At 40.2% G+C, this 23872-nt stretch overlaps 1 protein-coding gene across 4 annotated transcripts in view; it reads right to left on the reverse strand.

Annotated features, from left to right (window-relative positions):
* The window catches only part of TEK (TEK receptor tyrosine kinase), a 123197-nt gene that overhangs the window by 59987 nt on the left and 39338 nt on the right, over window positions 1-23872 (reverse strand). For all 4 annotated transcript variants that reach the window (XM_019034171.4, XM_004047894.5, XM_055350817.2 and 1 more), the window contains exons 2-4: window positions 13494-13805; window positions 3045-3155; window positions 2021-2173 (exon numbers count right to left, since the gene is read on the reverse strand). In XM_019034171.4, the coding sequence (XP_018889716.1) occupies window positions 2021-2173; window positions 3045-3155; window positions 13494-13805 (576 nt within the window). The remainder of the gene's footprint in view (window positions 1-2020; window positions 2174-3044; window positions 3156-13493; window positions 13806-23872) is intronic.

A 23872-nucleotide genomic window follows, 5' to 3' on the forward strand; every position in this document is an offset into this window, starting at 1 on the left:
ATAGGTCTTGGGTACGTGGAAAGATTCCTCTCGACTCAAGCCCAAATAGTCCTGCCTATAAAACACCATGCTATCTTTTATGTCCATAGAGGTGGCTAAGCATGGAGCATAAACTAGAGGAACCACACTTCTCATACTTCTATTGTCATTTTTCAATATTTATTTAGCTAATTATACATGTGCCTACTCTGATTGGGAATGACCCAAAGGACAGGGATTTATCTTATGATTCTGTATTCTCAACACCAACACAATTCTTGGCACAGAGTTATGACCAACACATTTTGGTAAATGAATGGGGGAACATAACGCAAAGCAAATGAATTGGAGTTGGCAGTCATTAGAGGAATGACAGAGAAGCCCAGGCATTTAGACCTGAAGACTTCAATATTTAATATTATGAAAACCTGATCTAGCTGGGGAAAATTCAGGGCAAATCATTTTCTTTCTATTTGTGAAGTTCCTGTAAAAATTACAGGAACATGTAATGGTGATATTTATGCCCCCACTTCAACAGTTATAATGGAGAAAAAAAGTTTTTACTAGTTCTAACTCTTAGATTTTTCAAAACTGAAAATAAAAATCACACATAAGAGTTAAATGACCTGGGAAGTATGGGATTTACAGAAGGCAATGTTTAAGCAGATGTTAGTCTAACCCAAGAGGTCCAACTCATCCCCCTAGAGCAGACACCTTTCAGTGAGACTGCTTTACTCATTGTGATCCCCCTTTTTATATGGATGATTATGCTGTATAAATGTGAGCTTCTAGTGCCTGTAACTTGTAGTACTTGACTCCACCCTTGTCTATAGCTCACTGGTCTAGGCTGATAGACATCTAATATATGTTAGGCCAATCTGATTATTTATCCTGGAAATTCAAAATTTGGAAGTGAAAGAAACATTGCTGAAGCTGAGACATGGTAAAAGCAGCATCTTAGAGAGAAAGCCCACTCCCTTACCTCCCCACACCCACCACAACTGAGCCTCAGCTCTTCCTTGAAGCTTATCTTTTCTGGAACTTGCTTTATAGTTTTTTTTTTTTGAGACAAGGTCTTGCTCTTTCAACCAGCCTGGCCCACTGCAGCCTCGACCTCCCGAGCTTGAACTATCCTCCCACCTCAACCTGTCAAATAGCTGGAACTACAGGCATGCATCACCATGCCTGGCTAATTTTTTATTTTTTGTAGAGACGGGGTTTTGCCATGTTGCCCAGGCTGGTCTCAAACTCTTGAGCTCAAAGTGCCTCTCAAAGTGCTGAGATTACAGGCATGAGCCACCGTACCACCCAGCCACTTTTCAGCTTTCCCATCAGTTTATTAAGAGTCCTTAGTGTCCCCCTCTGGTATGGTTTGGCTGTGTCCCTACCCAAATCTCATCTTGAATTGTAGTTCCCATAATCCCCACGTGTTGTGGGAGGAACCCAGTAGGAGGTAAGAGGTCATTTAATCATGGAGGCAGTTGCCCTCATGCTGTTCACATGATAGTGAGTGAGTTCTCATGAGATTTGATGGTTTTATATGGTGCTTCCCCCTCTCCTTCACTCTCATTCTTCTCTCTCCTGCCGCCATGTGAAGAAGGATGTGTTTGCTTCCCCTTTTGCCATGATTGTAAGTTTCCTGATGTCTCCCAAGCCATATTGAACTGTGAGTCAATTAAACCTCTTCCCTTAATAAATTACCCAGTCTCAGGTATGTCTCAATAAAGAGCATGTGAAATTAGAAATGATTTGCCCTGAGAAAAGAAAATGATTTGGCCTGAGTTTTCCCCAGCTATATCAAGTATTTGTAATATTAAATATTTAAGTCTTCAGGTCTAAGTACCTGGGTTTCTCTGTCATTCCTCTAATGATTGCTACCTCTTATTCATTTGCTTTGCAGCATAAGAACAGACTAATACAACCTCCAACCAATCCCTGGTTTTTGCTTAAGAAGCCATGGTTAGTTTCTGTTATTTGCAACTAAAAATCCTAACAACCTAACAACTACACCATCACAAATGGTGGCCTCTCCATCACTTACTCCGGACTATCAGCCTGGTGAAGGCCGAGGTGAAGAGGTTTCCTCCTATATACCTGGCCGAGTACACTCCAGCATCCTGGGGCTGAGCATGAGGCAGGTGTACTTCTAGAATATCAGGTACTTCATGCCGGGGCACTGAATGGATGAAGGAACCTAGTAAGAGGGAAGAGTGAAGAACCATAGGTCACACTGAAACATACCTGCTTCCTTGTCTGGTTTCTCCACTTAATCAGCTTTCCCTGACATGGTCAAGAAAATGTGCTCTCACATATTGGATGTGGGAGAAGAATGAAAATGCCGAACTATTCGGTACTCTCTCAATAGTCAAGAAAGTCATAGTGATAGAACAGATAGGTTAGTCTGTGGGATCTACCACCAAACACAAGAAGATGGGGGTGGTCTAAGTTCTTACATTCTACAGGGAGAGGTGAACATAGTTGGCAGGCAAAGTTAGGTGAAAAATGATAGGTAACCCTGTCAACTAACCAATTAACCAGGAGATATCTATAATCGCTACTCCAATCTGGAAGTCCTATCCACTCATAGACTTCAGAATGATCCCCATCAATATTCCAGCTGGATAAGACAACTGACACTGGGTGGTACGAAACCATAGCTAGGACCTAGACACATTTGGATTACACAGTTGGACCGCCAGAACTGCTAGCAATTGGCTTCCCATGTTTACTGTGGTAATTTCCTAAACCGTGCAATCAACAATGTTACAATCAAAGAAACTCACATTTTATATGGCTGAAGTTGGGATCTCACATTATGATGGGGTTTTATTGTATGTACCTACACCATGTACATTCATATATATGAATTCCACTTTAATATCCTTAAGTAACCAAATATGTCACCTAAGAGGGCTTCTATCATACACAGAATTTGAAAGCTTGCATCATAGCAGCTTTAATTCAAACATCTGCCCACAAGACCACAATAGGAAAATGATCCAATATGTTGTACGTTATCTGATATCTCACATCGTACTGGGGAAAGCAATGAAACACATACTCACCATTTTTGTAAATCACTGCATCTTCTTCTTTAATCAATACCTTTTTGAAAGATATGTTCACGTTATCTCCCTTGTCCACAGTCATAGTTAAAGTAGCTGGCAGGAAGGAAGCTTTTAAAAGAGAGAAAACAAATACCAAAAATGGGGTCACACATTTTCTCCAGGAGCAACTGAGCTTTGAGACTCAGAAAATGAGGGCTGGCACTTGCTAGGTGTCAGATGGTTTTTGGAAGGTGAAAAACAGTGGTGGCTAATGCGTTTTAATCTTTCTTAACATTATGTACCTTTTTAAGAATCTGATGAAAGGGATGGTCACTTCCTTTATAAGAGTGTAAATATATACAAACAATATGCCTATACACAATTTTTCTATTCAGTGGTTGGGGAGATGAGGACTTTATGTTGATTAGTTCAGAATGAATATCCCTTATCTCAAATACTTAGGACCAGAAGTGTTTCAGATTTTATTTTTCCATTTTGAAATATTTGCATTATGCCAGCTAAGGATCCCAAATCAGAAAATCTGAAATCCAAAATGCTCCAATGAACATTTCCTTTGAGCATCAAATTGGCTCTCAAATATTTTTGGATCTTGGAGCATTTCAGATTTCAGATTTTTGGATCTGAAACACTCAAACTGTACCTATTATCAAACTAAGTCCTGATACTAACAATAAACTATATTAACTATGAATCTGCCATCCTTCTCCAATCCCAAGTATTCTTAAAGTGGAAAAAAAAACATGAATGAAATCTGAGTTTCCCCAAAGTGAAAGAGAAAAAAAATTTACCAAATGGCTTTTCCCCTGGTCCTTTTGTGTTGCTGTTGTTCCAAATAATTCTAATTGCTTTAGAATGCCCCATGCATTGCTCAAATAAAATGAGCAAAATGCTGGACTTACTACTTATGGTGTAAATATTGGAAGATTGAAGAATAAAGACAAGGATGGAATCTAATATCTTGCCTTCTACCTTTTAATTATATATGTATGAACTGACACAGTTATGGAACTGGACAGTACTGACAAGTAACTGGGAAAATTATTTTATATTTGACTTATAAAATCATAAGCCAAGGCCAGGCACAGTGGCTCATGCCTGTAATCCCAGCCCTTTGGGATGCCAGTGTAGACAGATCACTTGAGGTCAGGAGTTCGAGACCAGCCTGGCCAACATGGCGAAACCCCATCTCTACTAAAAATACAAAAATTAGCCGGGCATGGTGGGACATGCCTTTAATTCCAGCTACTCGGGAGGCTGAGGTAGGAGAATTGCTTGAATCCGGGAGGCGGAGGTTGCAGTGAGCCAAGATCATGCCACTGCACTCCAGCATGGGCAACAGAGCAAGACTCAGTCTCAAAAAAATAAATAAATAAAAAATAAGCCAATTGATTGAAAATTTCTGTTACTGTGTCAAGCTTGCCATGCAACATTGACTGATTCCCTTGGCTTATTGGACAAGATATGTGAATAAAATCTTCTAACTTTCTTCCAGCAACAAGAGTTTCTGAATTCGCTTAACTTATATCATAATCTGCAGAAAGCCAAACTCTGTGACATAAGGAGGCATTAGCTTTAGGCTTTAAGTTAAGCCAATGTTAACAATATAAGGATCACCACTAAAGGAAGAGAAACAGTCTATCTAACTTTCCTCAACAAGAGGGCAAGAGAGAAGAGAAGGAAACAAAAGACATAAAATGAGAAAAAAAGGACCAGAGAAAATCATGGTGTGGAAAAGACAGGATAAGGTGGCAGACGTTATGCCAAATGTATGTTAAAAGACAGGAGCTCACATCAAATTCTGATCAGAAAATCTTAGATTCTAGAATCTCAATTCTAAAACACACACACACATAAAACTGTGTGCTCTTTTCATGAAGTATACATTCAACATCATGGCACATAAGATTGTGAATAAAGGGATATAAAAATATATAGCAAACTAATACTAAATAAAGCTAGTATTGCAACATTTATACAGAAAAAATTATTATAAAGCTAAAAATTAGGGATATAGATGGTCATTATGTAATGATAAAACAGAACCATCTACTAACTGATAAAACCTTGTTAGATTTTATTCACGTGTCATGTTCAGGAAAATATTGTAATCCTGAAATTATATATGCATCTAACAACAGAATTTCAAAGCTCATGAAACAAAAAGTGTCAGAATTAAAGAAACTGACAAATCTGTGAACACGGTAGAAACTTTCAGAAATTAATCAAAAAGACTGAAAATTACTAAGGAAATCTTTAGAAGATTTTAATAACACTGTTAGAGATCTGTTGAATATTCATTAACCCCTTGCTCAGTTATTGAAATACACATTATTTACCAGAACACTGCCTGTTTATCCACAAAGCACATCTCTGTTAATAACAAAATTCTCTGACCAGAATGCACCTAAATTAGAAATTAATAGCAAAACATCCTGTCCCCCAAAGTAAGAATTCCTATAATTCAGACCAGGACCAAGCCTTGGGATCGTAGGGATCCTGCTGAGGACCTTGTGATGAACCAGCTGGTCGCTGTGCCCTCATTCTCATCTCATCCGTGGCTTTCAGATGGTGGTTTGAGAAAGACTAATCAAGTGCTCTGCGCGCCACTGGCTGAGACAACTACCCTGGGAGGGCTCCGAACCATGCTCAGAAGGACCTGGGCTTTAGGTTTGTCTGCTTGTTTTCATCGGCTGTGGGCTGTGCCTGCGGATCCTAGCATGGGTGCCTTGCACAGACTCCCCTGGTGGTCAGGTATGTGAATGCCTTTGGTGCAGATGATGACCTGGGGGCAAACCCAGAGAGAGCACGGGGTAGATCATTCCAGCAGTGTGAGCGCTGGAATCAGACACATTCCTGGGCTTGGATCCACCCTCTGCCACCCTTTTTGAAAGCTGCTTCACCTCTGCAAATCTCAGTTTTCTCATGTGTAATTGAAAAGTAATGATATCTACCTCCAAAGGTTGTTAGTAATATTAACTGATGTAGGCTAAGCCCTGAGGTGCCTAGAAGAGGTCGGTATCCTTCTAATATAAACAGCAACACTGCTGTGCTGACATTTGTGATATGAACATGAGGGACACTTTTCTCCAGAGCACTAAAATGAGCCAGCCATAAAGGAGGAGCAGACAGGGGGCTGGATGGCGAGGGGGGCTGTCTTTGTGGGGCTTCTGCTCATGTTGCCAAGTGCTTCATTTAGCCCTCCAAATGCATGCAGCTCTTGCTCTCTGTGGCATGCTCCTGGACTCCTATGAGAATTTTTTTCTGACCATTTCATGCTGTTGTTCCTGTCTATATGGTTTGTTTATATTTTCTGCTCCTTTGTGTGAGCATTGTTTAGCTGACCGTGGGACTTCTCACTCAGTATTGTGTTCTGAAAGGAACCAAGGTTCCCCAGTAGGCTCAACTCCAAGTAGCTTTCCCCCCACCACTCTGTGGCTCTTTATTATTTAGGACTGTGCTTTTTAAGCTCCTGTTTTCTTAGGGGCATTATCACACCAGAGTTTCACTGCTGTCCAGAGTTTACCTCTGCATGAATGTCTCTAGGCTGATTGTTCTCTGCTGAGTACTAACGAAGGAAATCCAGCATTCATGTTCTACTTTGCGCTTTCTGATGACACAGGAGCCTGGCTTGTATTCAGTACACATATATTGATGCTATGTGACTTGACTAGACCATAAAAACAATAAATACCTTTTAATAGCGCCTACTATGGACCAAGTGCTGTTATAAGCACTTTACGCAAATTTAATTGTCAACCTGGGGGCGGTGGCTCATGCTTCTAATCCCAAAACTTTGGGAGGCCAAGGTGGGAGGATCTCTTAAGGCCAGGAGTTTGAGACCAGCCTAGGCAACACAGGGAGACCCCCCCTCCATACAAAAAAAACAATTTAAAAATTAGCCAGGTATGGTAGCACATGCTTGTAGTCCCAGCTGTTCAGGAGGATCACTTGAGCTTAAGAAATCAAGACTGTAGGCCAGGCGTAGTTGCTCACGCCTGTAATCCCAGCACTTTGTGAGGCTGAGGTGGGCAGATCACAAGGTCAGGAGATCGAGATCATCCTGGCTAACACATTGAAACTCCATCTCTACTAAAAATACAAAAAATTAGCCGGGCGTGGTAGCAGGCGCCTGTAGTCCCAGCTACTCAGGAGGCTTAGGCAGGAGAATGGCGTGAACCCAGGAGGCGGAGCGTGCAGTGAGCTGAGATTGCGCCACTGCGCTCCAGCCTCAGTGACAGAGTGAGACTCCATCTCAAAAAAAAAAAAAAAAAAAAAAAACAAGACTGTAATGAGCTACTGCACTCCAGCCTGGGCAACAGAGCGAGACTCCAACTAAATAAAAATTACTTTTTATAATATCCCTATGAGATAGGTACTACAATTATCCTAATTTTACAGATGAGGAAATTAAGGTACAGAGAAGCTAGGTAACCCTGTCCAAGATCACACAGCATATACATGGGAGAGCCAGGATTTGAACCAAGGAATCTCGCTCTGGATGCTTTCATAGATTATGTAATGTTAGCACTCAGAAGGCTTTAAGGTCCAACCACCTCATTTTAAATTTGATACTGCTGAGGCCTAGGTTGGAAGATAACTTGCTTAAGATAATTTGGATGGGCTAATTCACGGGAAGAAGTTAACTAAAAATATAATTCCTTATTCCATAAGGGCTGGAGAAGAAAGTAGGTGGTAGTAAAAGTTATACACAAGTGAAAACACAGATGAAAAACAAGTGAGCTCAATTTCAGTCATCTCCTTTCAATTTAATTGTTGTGTAAGTACTACAGGAAATAATGTAGTTTCATATCTGTGATTATTTTGTGCAATTTCACCACAGTCCTGTGAAGACAGTATAGCTACAGTTTATCCATATGGGAGACGGAGTTAAGGAAGACTAAGTCCCTTACCCAAGGCCTCTCAACAGTGAATAAATGTGGAAGTTGAGACACAGACTCAAGACCTCCGCCCCTAGTTCTCCAGACTTATCATTCTCCAGGTCCACCTCCTTAGCTCTCAATTCCAGCCACTTTGAACTGTATTCAGTTCCTCAGCCAGATCTCATCACTCATGCCCAAGTCATGAGTTTTCTTTCTTCTTTTCTCCTCCTTTTCTCCTCAGCCTCACCAGCTCCTGCTCATTCATCAGTTTCCATTTAGGAATCTTCAGAGACCTCACACAACACCTGGAACACAGGTTAGACGCCCTCATAGCTACTCCCTAAATACCCTGCATTTTTTCCTTATATCCCCACTCATGGTATATATCCCCTACTAGATTGGGTGTTCCAGGAGGGCAACATCACATCTGTTTTGAAAGGTAGCACAGGGTGATGGTTAAAGCCAGGCTTCTAGAATCAGCCCTGACTTCACCTTCCCAGATCCAACACTCACTAGCTAGTAAATGCATGTAAGTTACAATAGCTAAGCCTCATCTATTATTAGTGGGGTCTCAAAAGTCCTCATCTGATATATATTTGATAAAGACTAAGTTAGTAATACATATAAAGTTGCTAGGGGAATGTCAGGCATACAAGTATTCAGGAAAACATGTGGCAAAAATAGAGGCTCAAGAATAATTGTGGTGGCTGGGCGCACTGGCTCACGCCTGTAATCCCAGCACTTTAGGAGGCCGAGGTGGGTGGATCACAAGGTCAGGAGACGGAGACCACACTGGCCAACATGGTAAAACCCTGTCTCTACTAAAAATACGAAAACAAGCTGGGCATGGTGGTGCGCACCTGTAGTCCCAGCTACTCGGGAGGCTGAGGCAGGAGAATCACTTGAACCCAGGAGGCAGAGGTTGCAGTGAGCCGAGATCGCACCACTGCACTCCAGCCTGGGTGACAGAGCAAGACTCCGTCTAAAAAAAAAAAAAAAAAAGAAAAATTGTGGAATGAAAGTATAAATGAACTAAACTGTTTCAGATTTTCCCATTTTCTTGATGCTTTTAACATATTCCTTTGTGTTATTTAGGTGCAAATGGCTCTTCTCTATCAACTTCGTAAATTATGTTGGGAAGTTTGATATTCTTAATATAAAGCTATTTCTCAAATGAAAGTAGGAATAAAATAACCCTCTGTTTCTTCTAATGGATCAGTTTGAAACAGGTCTTTGGATCTGAAAATGTTTCAAACTTTATATATAATTTCCTACCCCCAAATGAAATCACCAATGAGGTTTGAGTCAAACTGCTGTTGACTATTTTGGATGATGCCATTGATAAAATCCAGTTTGGCTGTTTGGGGTGTGTGAGCCAATTTAAGCTGTGTTTTGGCACATCTCAAATGGATTTTCCACTTCCTCCACAGATGTACGAGTCAGCAGCAAGCAGAAATATACTGATGTTTATTTTATCCTGCTGTGTCCCTAGGCAGGCATTTCTGAGTTTCCATAATGTTTTAATAACGAATTAATAGTGACATGAAAACATAGTTTTGGAGGTTTTTCCTGATTCACCATAAAGGATTTCACTTTCTTCAAACCAGATTTCCCCCACTGGATGGTCAGCAAGAAAAACAGAACCTGTTCATCAGCCTGAAATGCTGTTATTGTTAAAATACAGGAGAGAACATACCTATTTTTCCATTTTGTGTAAAACTCCATAATATGTGAATGCATAGTAAAAATTTCTACAATTGAGTAGGAAAATTATCTCACCAATTTATTACTCAAAGAAATTACAATAATCCGTTGTTAAACATTTACTGTGAAGCAGATAATGTAATTGGTAATAGTTAAGTGCCTCATTTAATTTCCAAATATGTGTGATAAAATCTCTATCCTTATTTTTTTTCACATGACGAAAAAATATGACTTCAATTAAGTAACTTGTCCTGAGCCACACCACTCAGTTGCAGAGGTAGACGCGAACCCATATCTGTCTGACTTCCACTCTCATACCTCTACTCTGTGCCCTGGGTTGCTTTTTAGGACTTCAGGTAGGATCATTGTACTTTATAAAACAAGAGTTCAGAATCAGGGAGAGTTGCTAACATTAAGTGAGAATGATATCCAAAGGGTAGCGTAGTGGTAATAAATACTGGCTCTGAAGTCAGATCACTTGGCATCAAATGCCATTCCCACCATTTACAAGCTGCTATTATTCTTATTACTATGTACCTTATTCTGCAATATATTGCTTTACCTAAGCTTTCAGGGACACGTTCACTGTGTAAATCAATGCTTCTTGTATATACCAACTTATTTAAAACAAAACAATTTTGTAGGTATTATTATACCCATTTCACAGATGATGAAAAATGAGACCAATAGAAGTTAAATAACTTGCCAAAGGCCACACAGCTGGTGAGTGATGGAGAATGAATTAAAACTCAAGTGAGTATAATTCTAAAAGCCATCTTCTCGTTAATGTTTCTCACTATCCACGTCTGCCTTTGCCTTATTTAACTGAAGTTAAGCCATCCTTTACCTGTGGTCACCTAGCCTCTCAGTTTGGGGGGATCATTACTGTGGGTTTTTAACTCCCAATGTTCTGGTCCAGTTTGCTTTACATGTTCTTATTTATACATTGTCAAGGATGACCTCAGGACAGTGCAGCAAGGACACAGTGGCACTTCACATTTTGTTCCCACGAAATGACTGGGGCATAATCTCAGATCATCTTCCTTTAGAATGTGGAAACATCAGCAGAAGAATATTAGTCTTTATACAAGTCAAATCCAAAATGACACATGTGAAAAATAATAGAGCTGACTTTCAGCCATGATAGCTTTGGCACACCTCACATCCCTTTGTTCAACCTCTCTTCCCTCAACGGAGAGCTACATTCCTGGGAATTTCTGTTGTGCACTTTTCCCACTTGCCCTGCTGTCATTTAAAGGTGAACATTCTAGTTTTGCTAAGAAAACCCTTTCCTTCATTAGTAATGAACAGCAATTTTATTACTTTTGACCTTAAAATGAGTTTGTTGCCTTCAAATCTTTTCATTACTATCATTAGTAAATTGAAAGAAATATTTTCAGGTGGACTCAAGTTAGAGGCTAACTCTAAACTGCTACTCAAAGCGTGGTCCATGGTTGAGCAGATTCTCATCACCTGGGACCTGGGTAGAACTTCATAATCCCAGGACTGTCCCAAACAACCTATTAAATCAGAGTCTGCATGTTTACAAGAACTACAGGTGATCTGTAGGCATGTTCAACTTTAAAAAGCATTGATCTAAAAAAAATGCAGACTACAGATGGTTAGATTATAAAAGAAACAGCCAATCAGCAATGTGCAGAGGTGTGTTACTTAACTGGATCAGCTTTCTAAAAGTCAGGCCTGGTGGGCTCACACCTATAATCCCAGCACTTTGAGAGGCCAAAGTGGGAGGATGGCTTGAAGCTAGTAGTTCAAGACCAGCCTAGGCAGCAAAGCAGGACCCCATATCTATGAAAAATTTGTTTAATTAGCCAGGCATGGTGGTGCATGCCTGTAGTCCCAGCCACTTGGGAGGCTGAGGTGGAAGAACAGCATGAGCCCAGGAGGTCAAGGCTACAGTGAACTATGATTGTGCCACTGCACTCCAGCCTGGGCAACAGCAAGACCCTTGTCTTTAAAAAAAAAAAAAAAAAACCCTAAACAGCTGACAATGTCATTATTTTATGTAATAACAAGTCCTCAGTCCACAGCTCCTGTGGTTATGATGATACTAATTTGGAAAAGACTCCTTCATTTTAGGAATCAGCAGCCCAGACAAAGTGGCTGATAGGGGAGAGGCCAGATCATTCCAGGCAGAACAAAGAGAGGTCACCTTAGCTGGAATTCTGTACCTTCCTCCCAGCAGACAGCATCAAGAGCACCAGAAGTCTGCCTGCCTGTCCAGGCCTGGAACCTTAGAATACAATTATTAAATAATATTTGCAACACCATCTCCTTCAACTGCCATCACACAGGTGGACTGGTCTAAAGATTTAGCTTAAGGCCCACTTTTATTTTGAGAGAAAGACTTCATCACATCATCGCCTTCTGGGGTGGTAGCAAGTCTTAATAATCCTCCCTTAGAGGAGCCTTTCAAAATCCTCCTGCAAAATTCTGGTGTTTTCTGAGCTGGACCTGGGTACTCAACTGCTAAAATTAAATCATGGTCCTTTTCCAAAAATGGTAGCCTGCAAAGAGGGCCCTAATTATTCATCCCTCCCTGTATCCCTGACTCTTTGTCATTTCAGTTTGTAGTGCCCTCTCACTCTGACACTAGGCTCAGCTACTTAACTGGCTTAGGTTGATAAAATGAAGCAGAAGTGATAGTGTACAATTCTGAGCCTAGGTTGCAAAGAGCCTCATGTCTACATCTCATGTACATGAAATGTAGATGGCAGTGGTACAAAAAAATAGAAACACATGAGGCTCCTGGCAACCTAAGCTGAGAATTGTACACTATGACCTTATACTACCTTAGCCTGCTATAGTATAAGGAACTGAGCAAAGTTGCCCCAGCCAAGGCCAGCCTACTAAGCCTATAGCCAGGCAACACTATATATGTAAGGAATCCCAACCAAGGTCAATACATTCATCTAATCAACACAGCTGACTTAGACTCACAAGCTATACATGCTCATTATTGTATGCCACTGTGGTTTGTGGTTATGTTACACAGCATTATTGTGGCAATAGAAAATTGATACACTGGCCGGGCATGGTGGCTCACGCCTGTAATCCCAACACTTTGGGAAGCCATGGCGGGAAGATCACGAAGTCTACAGATCAAGATCATCCTGGCCAATATGGTGACACCCTGTCTCTACTAAAAATATAAAAAATTAGCTGGGTGTGGTGGTGCTTGCCTGTAATCCCAGCTACTTGGGAGGCTGAGGCAGGAGAATCGCTTGAACCCGGGAGGCGGAGGTTGCAGTGAGCCAAAATCATGCCACTGCACTCTAGTCCGGTGACAGAGTGAGACTCCATCCCAAAAAAAAAAAAAAAAGAAAAGGAAAAGAAAGTTGATATACCAAATAACTAATTAAATTAAGTTACTGATGGATATTCCCCTTCCAAAATTCTTATTTATATTTAATTTTCTCCTGAAAATATTAACTTCCATTAAGGGTATTTAGGGACAAGCAAAGCAATGTATCACATGAAAAATCAAATAAGAAAGCTCAAAATAGTCAGTAGTTTGGCAATGAACACTTGTTCTCATTGCTATGATTTTCATATTACATACATCATCTATCCATAAGTACGATGATGCCCTTAGAACATATGAAATATTTCATCTCACAAAGTAGGCACAGTATCTAGTTAAGGGGTTGGACTGGGTAGTCTCCTTTATCTCTAACATTCCATGTACCAGACACGGTGATGCATGGAAAGAGACAGACAAGATCGTCAAGCTCTACATTCAGGTAGTGCATGCCCTGCCCCTGAGGCAGCAGCTGCCAAGACAAAAGGTGTGTGTGCTCCTCAGTGGGCCTCACCTGCCCAAAACTTAGGGGCATGTTACCTTGTTGACGCATCTTCATGGTTCGTATCCTGATTGCCTCTCCTCGAACTCGTCCTTCACAGAAATAAGCACCATTGATCTTACTAGCCTTTTCTCTCTTCCAAACAACTTTTTTAGCCCATTCTCTGGTCACATCTTGAGTAACTTCCAGCGGATCCTGGTGCTGGTTCATTAAGGCTTCAAAGTCCCTTCCTATGGTGATAGGCTCATGGGGGCGCCACCCAGAGGCAATGCAGGTGAGAGATGTTTCAGCATCAGATACAAGAGGTAGGGAATTGATCAAGATCAAGTCCATGGCACCTTCCACAGTTCCTAAAAGGAAAGAGAGAGAATAATGTATGACTAAGGTTATTAACATGACCTCATTGGGTAAACTGGTGCTCACAAAGCCTTGTCTTAAAGTTGTGTGAGGATTCTTTCTAAAATGCTGTTCTGACCATGTGCCTATCTTCCACTGGACAAAATCCAAAACTCTTTACCAAGGCATCAAGACCCTTCACCAGCTAGACCCTGCTAACCTCTCCTGCCCCACTGCATACCCTAGTTGCAATGGACTACCCATTATTTCCCCAACAAGCCGTGCACTAGACATAGCTGGGTATTCAGGAAATGTATGTTGTATTAAGATGAATTAATAATAATGACATTATCATTATTCATTTAACTATTAGTTATCAATTGATGCTAATGTGATACTGTCACAATAATAAAGTATTCTAAAGAAATATATCAACTACATAAACTTATGCCTTATAGATTCTCATTTTTAAAGAATTGCACATTAAATACCTCAAGATAAGTGACAGACAGTGACTAAGTGAAGTCTTCATTTCCCTCAGGGCCTCATTTACTCCATCACGATTCTTGTAAAGATTAAACAAGATAAAATACATAACTTGCCAACCACTCTGTCTGTTATATATTGCATACTCAGTGATTATTATTTCATTTCTCTTTATTCTGTTTCCTGAACACTTAGCCCCAAACCTTACCCTCTCCCCAAATGTAAAAACAAAAACAAAACCTTACCCAAACTTTAAATTTTATGAATTTGTTCTGTAAATGAGGAAGTACACTTTTAAAAAGAAAATCCTCTCATGTTATTTTCTCACTATTTCTCTTTCTTTCTTTCTCTCTCTCCCCTCCCCACCCCTCCCTTTTTTGATTTCTAAAGGTTCTAACATGAGCAGATAGAGTCTGTGCCTATTCTCTCCTCTTTAAATGTGGAAATATCAAGGATGGAAAATGTTCTCTAGCTCCAGTGATGGTTGGCTCTCAAATGTGCATAAAACAATCAGGGGACTAGAAAAATCAATTGAGTGATGAGGGCCCAACTAGAGTTTCAGAGACCTTTGTGTAGAAGTGATTCAAATAAGCTACATGTTATCTTACTGAATGCCCATTAAATTCAGCAACTCTGTGAGGTATGCACCATTATTTCAATTTTAAATATGAAGAAATGAAGGCTCAAAAGATTGAGCAGCTAGTTTCATTTTCCACAGCTATTGAAGGCAGAGCTGGGATTCAAATGCTCACTGGTCTTTCATTCCTTGGATACAAGATACTCTTTCCTACCTCAAAGCCTTTGCTGTTCCTTCTGCCTGGAATGCTTTTCTCCACTCTTGGCATGGCCACCTTCTGCTTGTCCTTTGGGTCTCAGCTTAAGTGCCACTTTCTCATAGAAGGCTTCTCTACCTGCCTTATCTATAATACCTATACACTCTCATCCCATTGACCTCTAATTTGGCCTCCTGTTTTATTCATACAGATTACCATAATTTGTGATTATTTTATTTACTCTCCCTCTAAATGATAAACTCCAAATGTTCTGTATAGGAACAGGAATTTAGGAATTGGTTTACAATGGAATATTCTCCGTAATCTCAACATATAGAGGACTTAAGTATTTGTTGGATGAGTGTATGGATGGATGGGATGGATGGATGGGCACATTTTATTTCAGATCTGCCTGACTGAAGTCCATCCATTTGCTCGGCTTCCAATTCTAGAATAATAAGGTTAAAAATGAAAGTGCGGGCCAGGCACAGTGGCTCATGCCTGCAATCCCAGCACTTTGGGAGGCCGAGGCAGGGGGATCACCTGAGGTCAGGAGTTTGAGACCAGCCTGGTCAACATGGTAAAACCTTGTCTCTATTAAAAATACAAAAATTAGCTGGGTGTGGTGGTGGGTGCCTGTAATCCCAGCTACTCGGGAGGCTGAGACAGGAGAATCATTTGAGCCCGGGAGGCAGAGATTCCAGTGCTGCGCTCCAGCCTGGGCGACAAAGAGCAAAATTCTGTCTCAAAAAAAAAACCAAAAGTGCTCCCCCTTGTCTGAACTGAATTCCTTGCCCATATTTAACTGTTTTGGGGCAAAAAAACATTATTCCCAATGTTTTGGGGAAAAAAACATTACAATTTTTACAAAATGCCAAAGAAAAGTGACCAATGACTGCTGAGCGTTTAAGGCTAATATTCATTTACCAGAATTTTTGAGCACCTACTTATGTCAAGCATTGTACCTGATATAAAGTCCTCATACAATTTGTTTTTAATGGCAATTGCCAGTGTTTACTGTATTCAGTGATGTTTTGAGGATAATCTTGGTACAAATTAAACCTTTATCTGAATGATTAGGAAGAAAAATTTCAAAGTCAAGTCTTCATGTAAGTAGGAGTTACACCTGCATTTTATCGTAATATTAACTCATTACATGAGATTGAGGGAGAAAATCTCCACTAGAATGAGTTCCCAAGCCTGGCCTTGAAGCATCCATTTTACTTCTAGCCTCATTGGTAACTTTTAAGATCTCAGGACAGAGAATACAAGTTAGGATAGTAAAAACATTGAAAGAGACGACGAGCTACAAAGCCTAACAGTGGAATTACAGCCTCCGAAAATAACACCAGCACACACCTCCCCTTCCACGTACATACCCATGCCTGACTCTGAGTGAACACCACTTCATCTCTTACACTCACACATTCCAGGCATGTTCCAGAAAGAGTCATCAAGAGGAAGGAAACACTGTAATTCTTTCAACTCCAGTTCAATCCAGCCCCATTTCTAGGGCCAGTCGAGAGTCTTGCCAAAACCACAGGATCTGCTCTGAGCTCACAGCAGTGGTAGTGGCCGTGGTTTATTTAATAGCTTTAGGAAATAATACAAAATGCAGTTGATTTGAAAAGACAACCAAGCTATGTATAAATTATTTCTAGGTATGGATCTAGTTTCTTTTTCCTCTTGCTCGTTTCAGAGATCTCCCTTTACTTTCAGTGACGGAAAAGGAAATTGTGGCCTCTGGGAGTCTGGACTTGACTATACTTTGCTACCCTTGTTCAGCATGCCGGTTAAGGAAGACCTCCTCCACCAGCCAGCGCTCTGTCCTTTGTAACCCCATTTACAGTACCAGAAGGATCTTCTATGTGAGCTTTGGGTATAAGAAGACATACCTACCAGCTTCCTAGGATGGGTCTCGAAAATCACCTGCTTAGTTTTCTTAAAATGAGAATCTATAGTTGTATTTGCTAGTATCTGCCTAAAGAATTTCTAGAAGGTGACACATAAAAAGAAGAACAACAATGACCTATTTGGGGGAACTGGGTAGGTGGGGCAGAATGGTAAAAGGAAGACTTTTCCCTATACGCTTGTGTGTACTGGCTTTTGAACAATTTGACTATTATTCACATATAAACATTAAATGTAAAAAAAAATGTTATGGCCCATTCCTTAATAAGGGGCAGCTGGAGGCTGGGTGCGGTGGCTCATGCCTGTAATTCCAGCACTTTGGGAGATTGAGGCAGGTGGATCACCTGAGGTCAGGGAGGGATAGCCTTAGGAGAAATACCTAATGTAGATGACAGGTTGATGGGTGCAGCAAGCCACCATGGCATGTGTATATCTATGTAACAGACCTGCACGTTCTGCACATGTATCCAAGAACTTAGAGTATAATAAAAATAAATAAACAAATAAAAGAGAGAGAGAAAGAGAGAGAGAGAGAAAAAATGGCAGCTGGAAAAGAATCAAGAGCCATGGACATATATGTCCCTTTATGTCTCATCCTTCATCCCTATATCTACTCCAAATCTCAAATTACATCCAAATAATGCATTTTTCTCTTTCTCTCTTCTTTGAACTAATAATAGGAAATGTGATGTTATCTCACAATGCTGAAAAATAAAGGAGTTAAAACTTAATGCTGAAAAAAAAAGTAGCCAAACAGCCTTTCAGAAAGAATAGAGCAGAGGCTCCACGACAATGAGTACAACTGTGGTCCGTGGCTTCTTGAAAGAGTTCTGCTGCTGACACCATGAAAGGCATGGCTTCCACTGCATATCTGGTGCCACTCAAGACATTTTCTAATAGAGACATTTCCTGAGAATCATTGCCAGAAGACAGATCCTATCTGGGCTCATACCAATATCAATCTCTCTGCTTAATACCCTTTCTTACATTATAGCACTATCCTCTCCAAATCATGTTGGGGACGGATAGTGAGTTGTTTCATCACAACTATATCTAAAGGGCTCTGATCAAATTCATTAATAGTTTAATTCATATTTCTATCATGAAGGCTAATAATTTGCTGAAACAAGATGCATATTTAATATCATACATCTTATAAGTTTTAGAGATTAATGCTATTTTTCCTTAACAAAGATCTCTCAAATACTTTTTCTTTTTTTGAGACGGAGTCTCGCCCTGTCGCCCAGGCTGGAGTACAATGGTGCGATCTGGGCTCACTGCAACTTCCGCCTCCCAGGTTCAAAAGAATCTCCTGCCTCAGCCTCTCGAGTAGCTGGAATTACAAGTGCCCGCCACCATGCCCAGCTAATTTTTTTTGTATTTCTAGTAGAGGCGGGGTTTCACCATGTTGGCCAGGCTGGTCTCGAACTCCTGACCTCGTGATCCGCCCGCCTTGGCCTCCCAAAGTGCTGGGATTACAGGTGTGAGCCATGAGCCCAGCCTCAAACACTTTTTCAATGTTTGCATAAAAGTGTGTCCTCGTTTATAAGGAACTACTTGGCATTGTGGCATGACGTCTACCAAGTTAATAACCAAGCATCACAATGGAAGCATAACAATCCTCTAAAATGTTTTGCTCACTGTATTTTCTGTGTTCCATATTGAACAGTATCTAATCTTTCTTAGTAGCGTCTTCTCACTAAATCTTATTATGGTGAACTCAAAATGTTGTTTAACTCTAGTTTTTATATTTACATTTTCTTGTATTCAATATTGCTATGAATAATGAGCCATTAACTAAGACATGGGAATATTTTTACTTAAAAATAGTTATGGCAATTATTGTGGGCCTGAATCAACACCCATATTATAGAATTTAATTACATTAGAAATTAGAGACAGAGCCATGTTAAACTGTGTTTAAAGAAACTGTAATTTCTCATTTTCTAAAAAGGTGCTCCAGAAGTTTCTGAGAGTGGAAGAGGTGAAATCAACAGAATGGACTCTAGATCCACACCCTCACCCACTCCCAGTGAGCTGCTCAACTTTATTTTTTCGCGGGGGGGCTTCATATAAGATTTTATTTGAAAGAAAAAAAATTTGCTTAATTAAAAACGTAAAACCTCAAAGGTCAGCAATTTTCATTTTTTCACAGATGAAGGGGATGAAAGGTCAAATATATCAATGAAAATACACTCTACTGCAGCACAACATGCTTGCTCCAATTAGCTTTTTTTTTTTTCCCACATTCCAGTTCACATACAGCTGCAGATGAAATCAAGTTCTGATTTACCCAGTTCCCTGATCTTCGAAGTGTTGGCAAGCTAGGAGACAATTTTAGGCAGGTTAAATTATTGCATCACAGGCTTATTCCCTTGTGCTTCTTACTACCTCAGAATTGTAGTATTGGGTGGAATTCTGCTAAGGTGTGTTTGGAATAATGCATCATGTCTTCAGAACAACTAACTGTATGGTCACTGTATGGTTTTTTGGAAATTTGGTATTAGCTATGGTTAAATTTTTCAAAAGGTGTTCATGGTAATTTCATCTTTGTAACAGAAGTAGGTATCTTAAAGTTCTAAATATTTGAAATACCAATTAGCACTTCCTTGGCCAAAGGCATTTCAGAAATCAGGGAACTGGCAATGAACTGAAAAGGTCTGAGTCAAAAGCATTTCTGGAATTAAGGCCGTGGCAATGAGCCAAAGAAGCAAAGACAACTCCCAAACTATCCAGGATATTTTGCGAAATTGTTTGGATTTTAGTTTAGGTTTTTTGTTTTTGCTGTCCTGAAAAAGAAAAATTATCTTCAGTTCAAAAAGCACTCATTAAGTTGTTTATATGTCCATTCATTCACTTACCAAGCAGACTTATTGCATGCTTCCCCTGTGCCCAGTACTGCACTTGGCCCTGGAGACACAGCAGTGAATATACAACCGTCTCGTAGCTTATAGGCAAATGTAGGAGACAGACATGGAAAACTAATCACATAAACACATAAATACAGATAGGTACTAAGAGAGAGAATTACAAGATGCTTATGAGACACCATAATGGTAAACTTTATCAGACTTGACTGTTTTGGAGGATGGTTTGTGTACTTTTAGCCTAAAGGAAAGTTGGGGTTAGCCAGGCAAAGCAAGAGAGAGATGAGAAGATAATCAGAAAAATCTTCCCCAGAATGGTAACTACTGAGCAGTAGTTACTCATTTTTCAAAAATGAGTTTTTAGTAGGACTCACTTCTAGAATGTTCTTTCTCTATCTTAAAGTTGCTATTAATTTCTTTCTGTTGGGCCCTAAGAACTACCAGCACTATTCCTCTGTGTCAACCCTTTGTTAAAGTATTTTCAGAATCTTTTCTGCCTTCTTGTCTCCCCTGAAGAAATCCAGCTCCCAGGCATGTTTCCAACACTTTAATCCTTTTTTATTCTCTGTCTTCCTTTTGTGTATATAGTAAGTCTCTGAGCAATAACTTCTTCCTCAAGATTCCTTCCAAGAAGATACTGGGCAGCTAACAAGAAGATACCAAAATATACAAGACTGGAAATAACTAAAGGAAGTTGCTAACATTTTTATTGTATAGCTGGGAGTTCAGAGTTATCCAGGGGCATCCTGGATGTGACTGGGCTGTGACTCTCTAACAACAAACTCCTGTTCTCACCCAGGAGTTGTACCAAGCCAGTTTCCCCAAAGGCCATGCCCGTTTCCCATCCCTGCTTTCCAGCCAAATGGGACCCTTGTCTGTCTGCTGGAGGGAATGACATCCTCTCGCCACCTTCAAACACCGGAAATTTTCCATCTAGGCCAAATAACACATGTGTTAGTTAGAATGAGGATCAGTCAGCTGGCAGGAAACTTTTTATTTCCAGGGAACAGACAGAGCATCCACACAACGAGACTTTACTGAACATTCATTTATATGCAAACTCCATTCTGTGAGGCAGTGGGGGTGCAGGAAGCATGGTTCCATCAAATCAAGGATTGTTTACACCGGAAGAGGTTTTACAGACTGCTTGGTGCAAGCCTCACACCTTATTTTTTTGAGACAGTGTCTCACTCTTGTCACCCAGGCTGCAGTGCAGTGGCGCAGTCACTGCTCACTGCAGCCTCGAACTCAAGGGCTCAAGTTATGCTCCCACCTCAGCCTCCTGAATAGCCAGAACTACAGGCATGCAACACCCCTCCCCCCAGCTAATCTTTAAATTTTTTGTAGAGATGGGGGTACCACTGTGTTGCCTAGGCTGGTCTCGAACCTCTGGGCTCAAGTGAAGCTCCTGCCTTGGCCTCCCAAAATGCTGGGATTACAGGCATAAGCCAACATGCCTGGCCAAGCCTTACACTTTATAACAGGCAATCTGAGGCATATAGAAAAGAGACCAGTTGGTGATTGCACAAAGGGTAGTGGTAGAGCCAGCCCTCAAGTGCTGATTTCTCTCCAGGGCCCTTTCTGTCACCCCAGAGTAGCAGTGTTAACAGCCAAGTCCTTAGTGTGAGGGAATATGGAATGTATATACATCTGGCAGGAGGGCACCTGGAGAATCCTGGAGTTTGGTAGAAACTGGGGGAAGAGAAAAAAGATTTTGAGGAGAGGTGGCTAAAAAGCTAGAAAGGGTACAGGACAGAGAAATTGAGAATATCTAGAGAGGAGTTTTGGCCACCTTACAGATTCCCTTAAGCCTGGCAGTGCTACCACATCATCTTCCTTACTCACTTTGTCTCAAGAGTGGGATGCTCTCTAAATGCACCGTGTTTATCAGCACCAGGATACCTGGTATGGGAAAAATGCATCTTTGGAACCAGACCACCTTTTTCTGGGCTCTTCTCCTGATTCAATTACCTGCCAAGTTCCCAACTACCCTTATGCTGCTCAAAGACATACATACCCACACCCACAACCAAGCATATCTATCTTCCAAGACAGCACTGAACAAAATTCAGTGTCTCCTCAGTGCCCTGTTCTTCTGCTCCCAACAGAGAAGGCAATTTGACTGATTTGCCTGCACAAAGAGGAGAATAAGCAAGAATTGCTCAAAGTGACAATTCACGGAGAACTATTGGAGGAGCAAATCAAAGAAACGAGTCTATAATGGAAGAAATTCAGGATTATATTTGCTAAGAGGAGATTGACAAAAGAAGTCACCTAGCCTTCCTAGTAGGCCTGAGATTATACCATGTAGAAAAGGAAGCTGACAATTTTTATTATATAATACATAATAAACACAATGCTAAGTGCTTTATAAACATTGTCCACTTGAATTCTCACACTATTGAAGGAAAGCATTTACACTCAATTTTATAGGTTAAAAAACCCTGAAATTCAGGAATGTTTAGGGATATGCCCAAGGTCACATAAGTAGAAAGATAGAATTTGAACCTATGTCTCATTGATAATAAGTTCCATTACTACCTACCATGCTTTAGTCTAAACACCATCCAAAAGTCAATTTTGCCCATCGCTGTATCTCTAACAATGAGCACAATGCCTGGTTTATAATAGGTATTCCATAAACATTGATGAATGAATAAATAAATAAATGAGTGAGTGAGATTGGCCTTCAGTGAATGAATTCATTCAATAAACCTTTATTACTATGGGCTGAGCTCTGTGCTGCTTTCTGTGGGTCAAGAAAATAATAAAAAATAAAATATGGTTTCTGCCTTCAAAAAGCTTACATTCTGGCCATCCAATGTCATGAAGAAAAAACACTGATAGATTTTATCACAGAAAAAGCCAAAATCTTCTATACAGCAAAAGATTATATAAATGAAGTTAAATGACCAAGTAGAAAAATACTGTTACATGTAAAACTTATGTTGCATGTAAAACTTAAGGAGTTAATATGTATAACATATAAAGAAATTTCATAAGTCATTGAACCAATAGCAGTTCACAGAGAAGGAAACACAAACAGCCAATCGCAGTAGATTCATGAAAAAGTGGTCACAATATTTTGCATTTCATTCCATCAAGAAGTGGAGTTTCTTTCTCCATCTCTTGAATCTAGGCTTGGCCATGGGACTTCTTTTGATCAATGGAGCATTAGCCAATGTGGCATAAGCAGAGGCTTGAAAATTGCTTGCCCACTGGGCTCTCCCACTGGGCTTGCACTCTTGCTGCTGCTCTATGGAACCCTGAGGCTATCATGAGGAGACGCCAAGACTCACCTGCTAGAGGATGAGAGACCAATCCAGCTTAAGCCAAAGAGTTTCCCAGATGACATACAGAAACATAAGTCATAATAAATGTTTGCTGTTTTACCATTATGTTTTGGATGCCTTGTTACTCATCAAAAGCTGATATACTCACAACATGTGAAAAGTTGAAAAGATGTTTAGCCTGACCACAGATCTCAAAATACAAACTAAAAAGACATCTCATTATTTGCCTATCAAATTGTCAAAGAATGGAGAGGGTCATAATATCTGGTGCTGGCTGTTGAATAGAAACATCTATATTGTTGATGGGCAGTGTAATTAGTAAAACATGTTTACAGGACGTGCTCGCAATATCTACAATAACTGAAAAGTTATATAAAAGCTAACCCTAATTCATCACTTATTATATGTCAGGTACTACTCTAAGTGTGTCAACACATAATAACTCAATCCTCATAGCAATCTAGGGAGTAGGTACTATGACTGTTTCCATTTAACAGAAAAGGAGACTATGACAAAGAGAGATTAAATACTTGGTAATTGTTACACAGCTAATTTGTAGCAGAGCTGAGATTGAAATTTAGGCAGACTGGTTTCACTCCATTCTTTCAACAATTAAACTATATTACACCATCTCATATCAAAAATGTCTAACAATTCAATGAAGTTGTTTTCAACAAATAATACTGGAACACTTGGACATCAATATGCAAAAAAAAGAGCCCTAACCTAAAACCACCCATGTATACAAAAA

The sequence above is a fragment of the Gorilla gorilla genome, chromosome 13 (genome assembly GCF_029281585.2).
Source record: "Gorilla gorilla gorilla isolate KB3781 chromosome 13, NHGRI_mGorGor1-v2.1_pri, whole genome shotgun sequence".
NCBI classification, from domain to species: domain Eukaryota; kingdom Metazoa; phylum Chordata; class Mammalia; order Primates; family Hominidae; genus Gorilla; species Gorilla gorilla.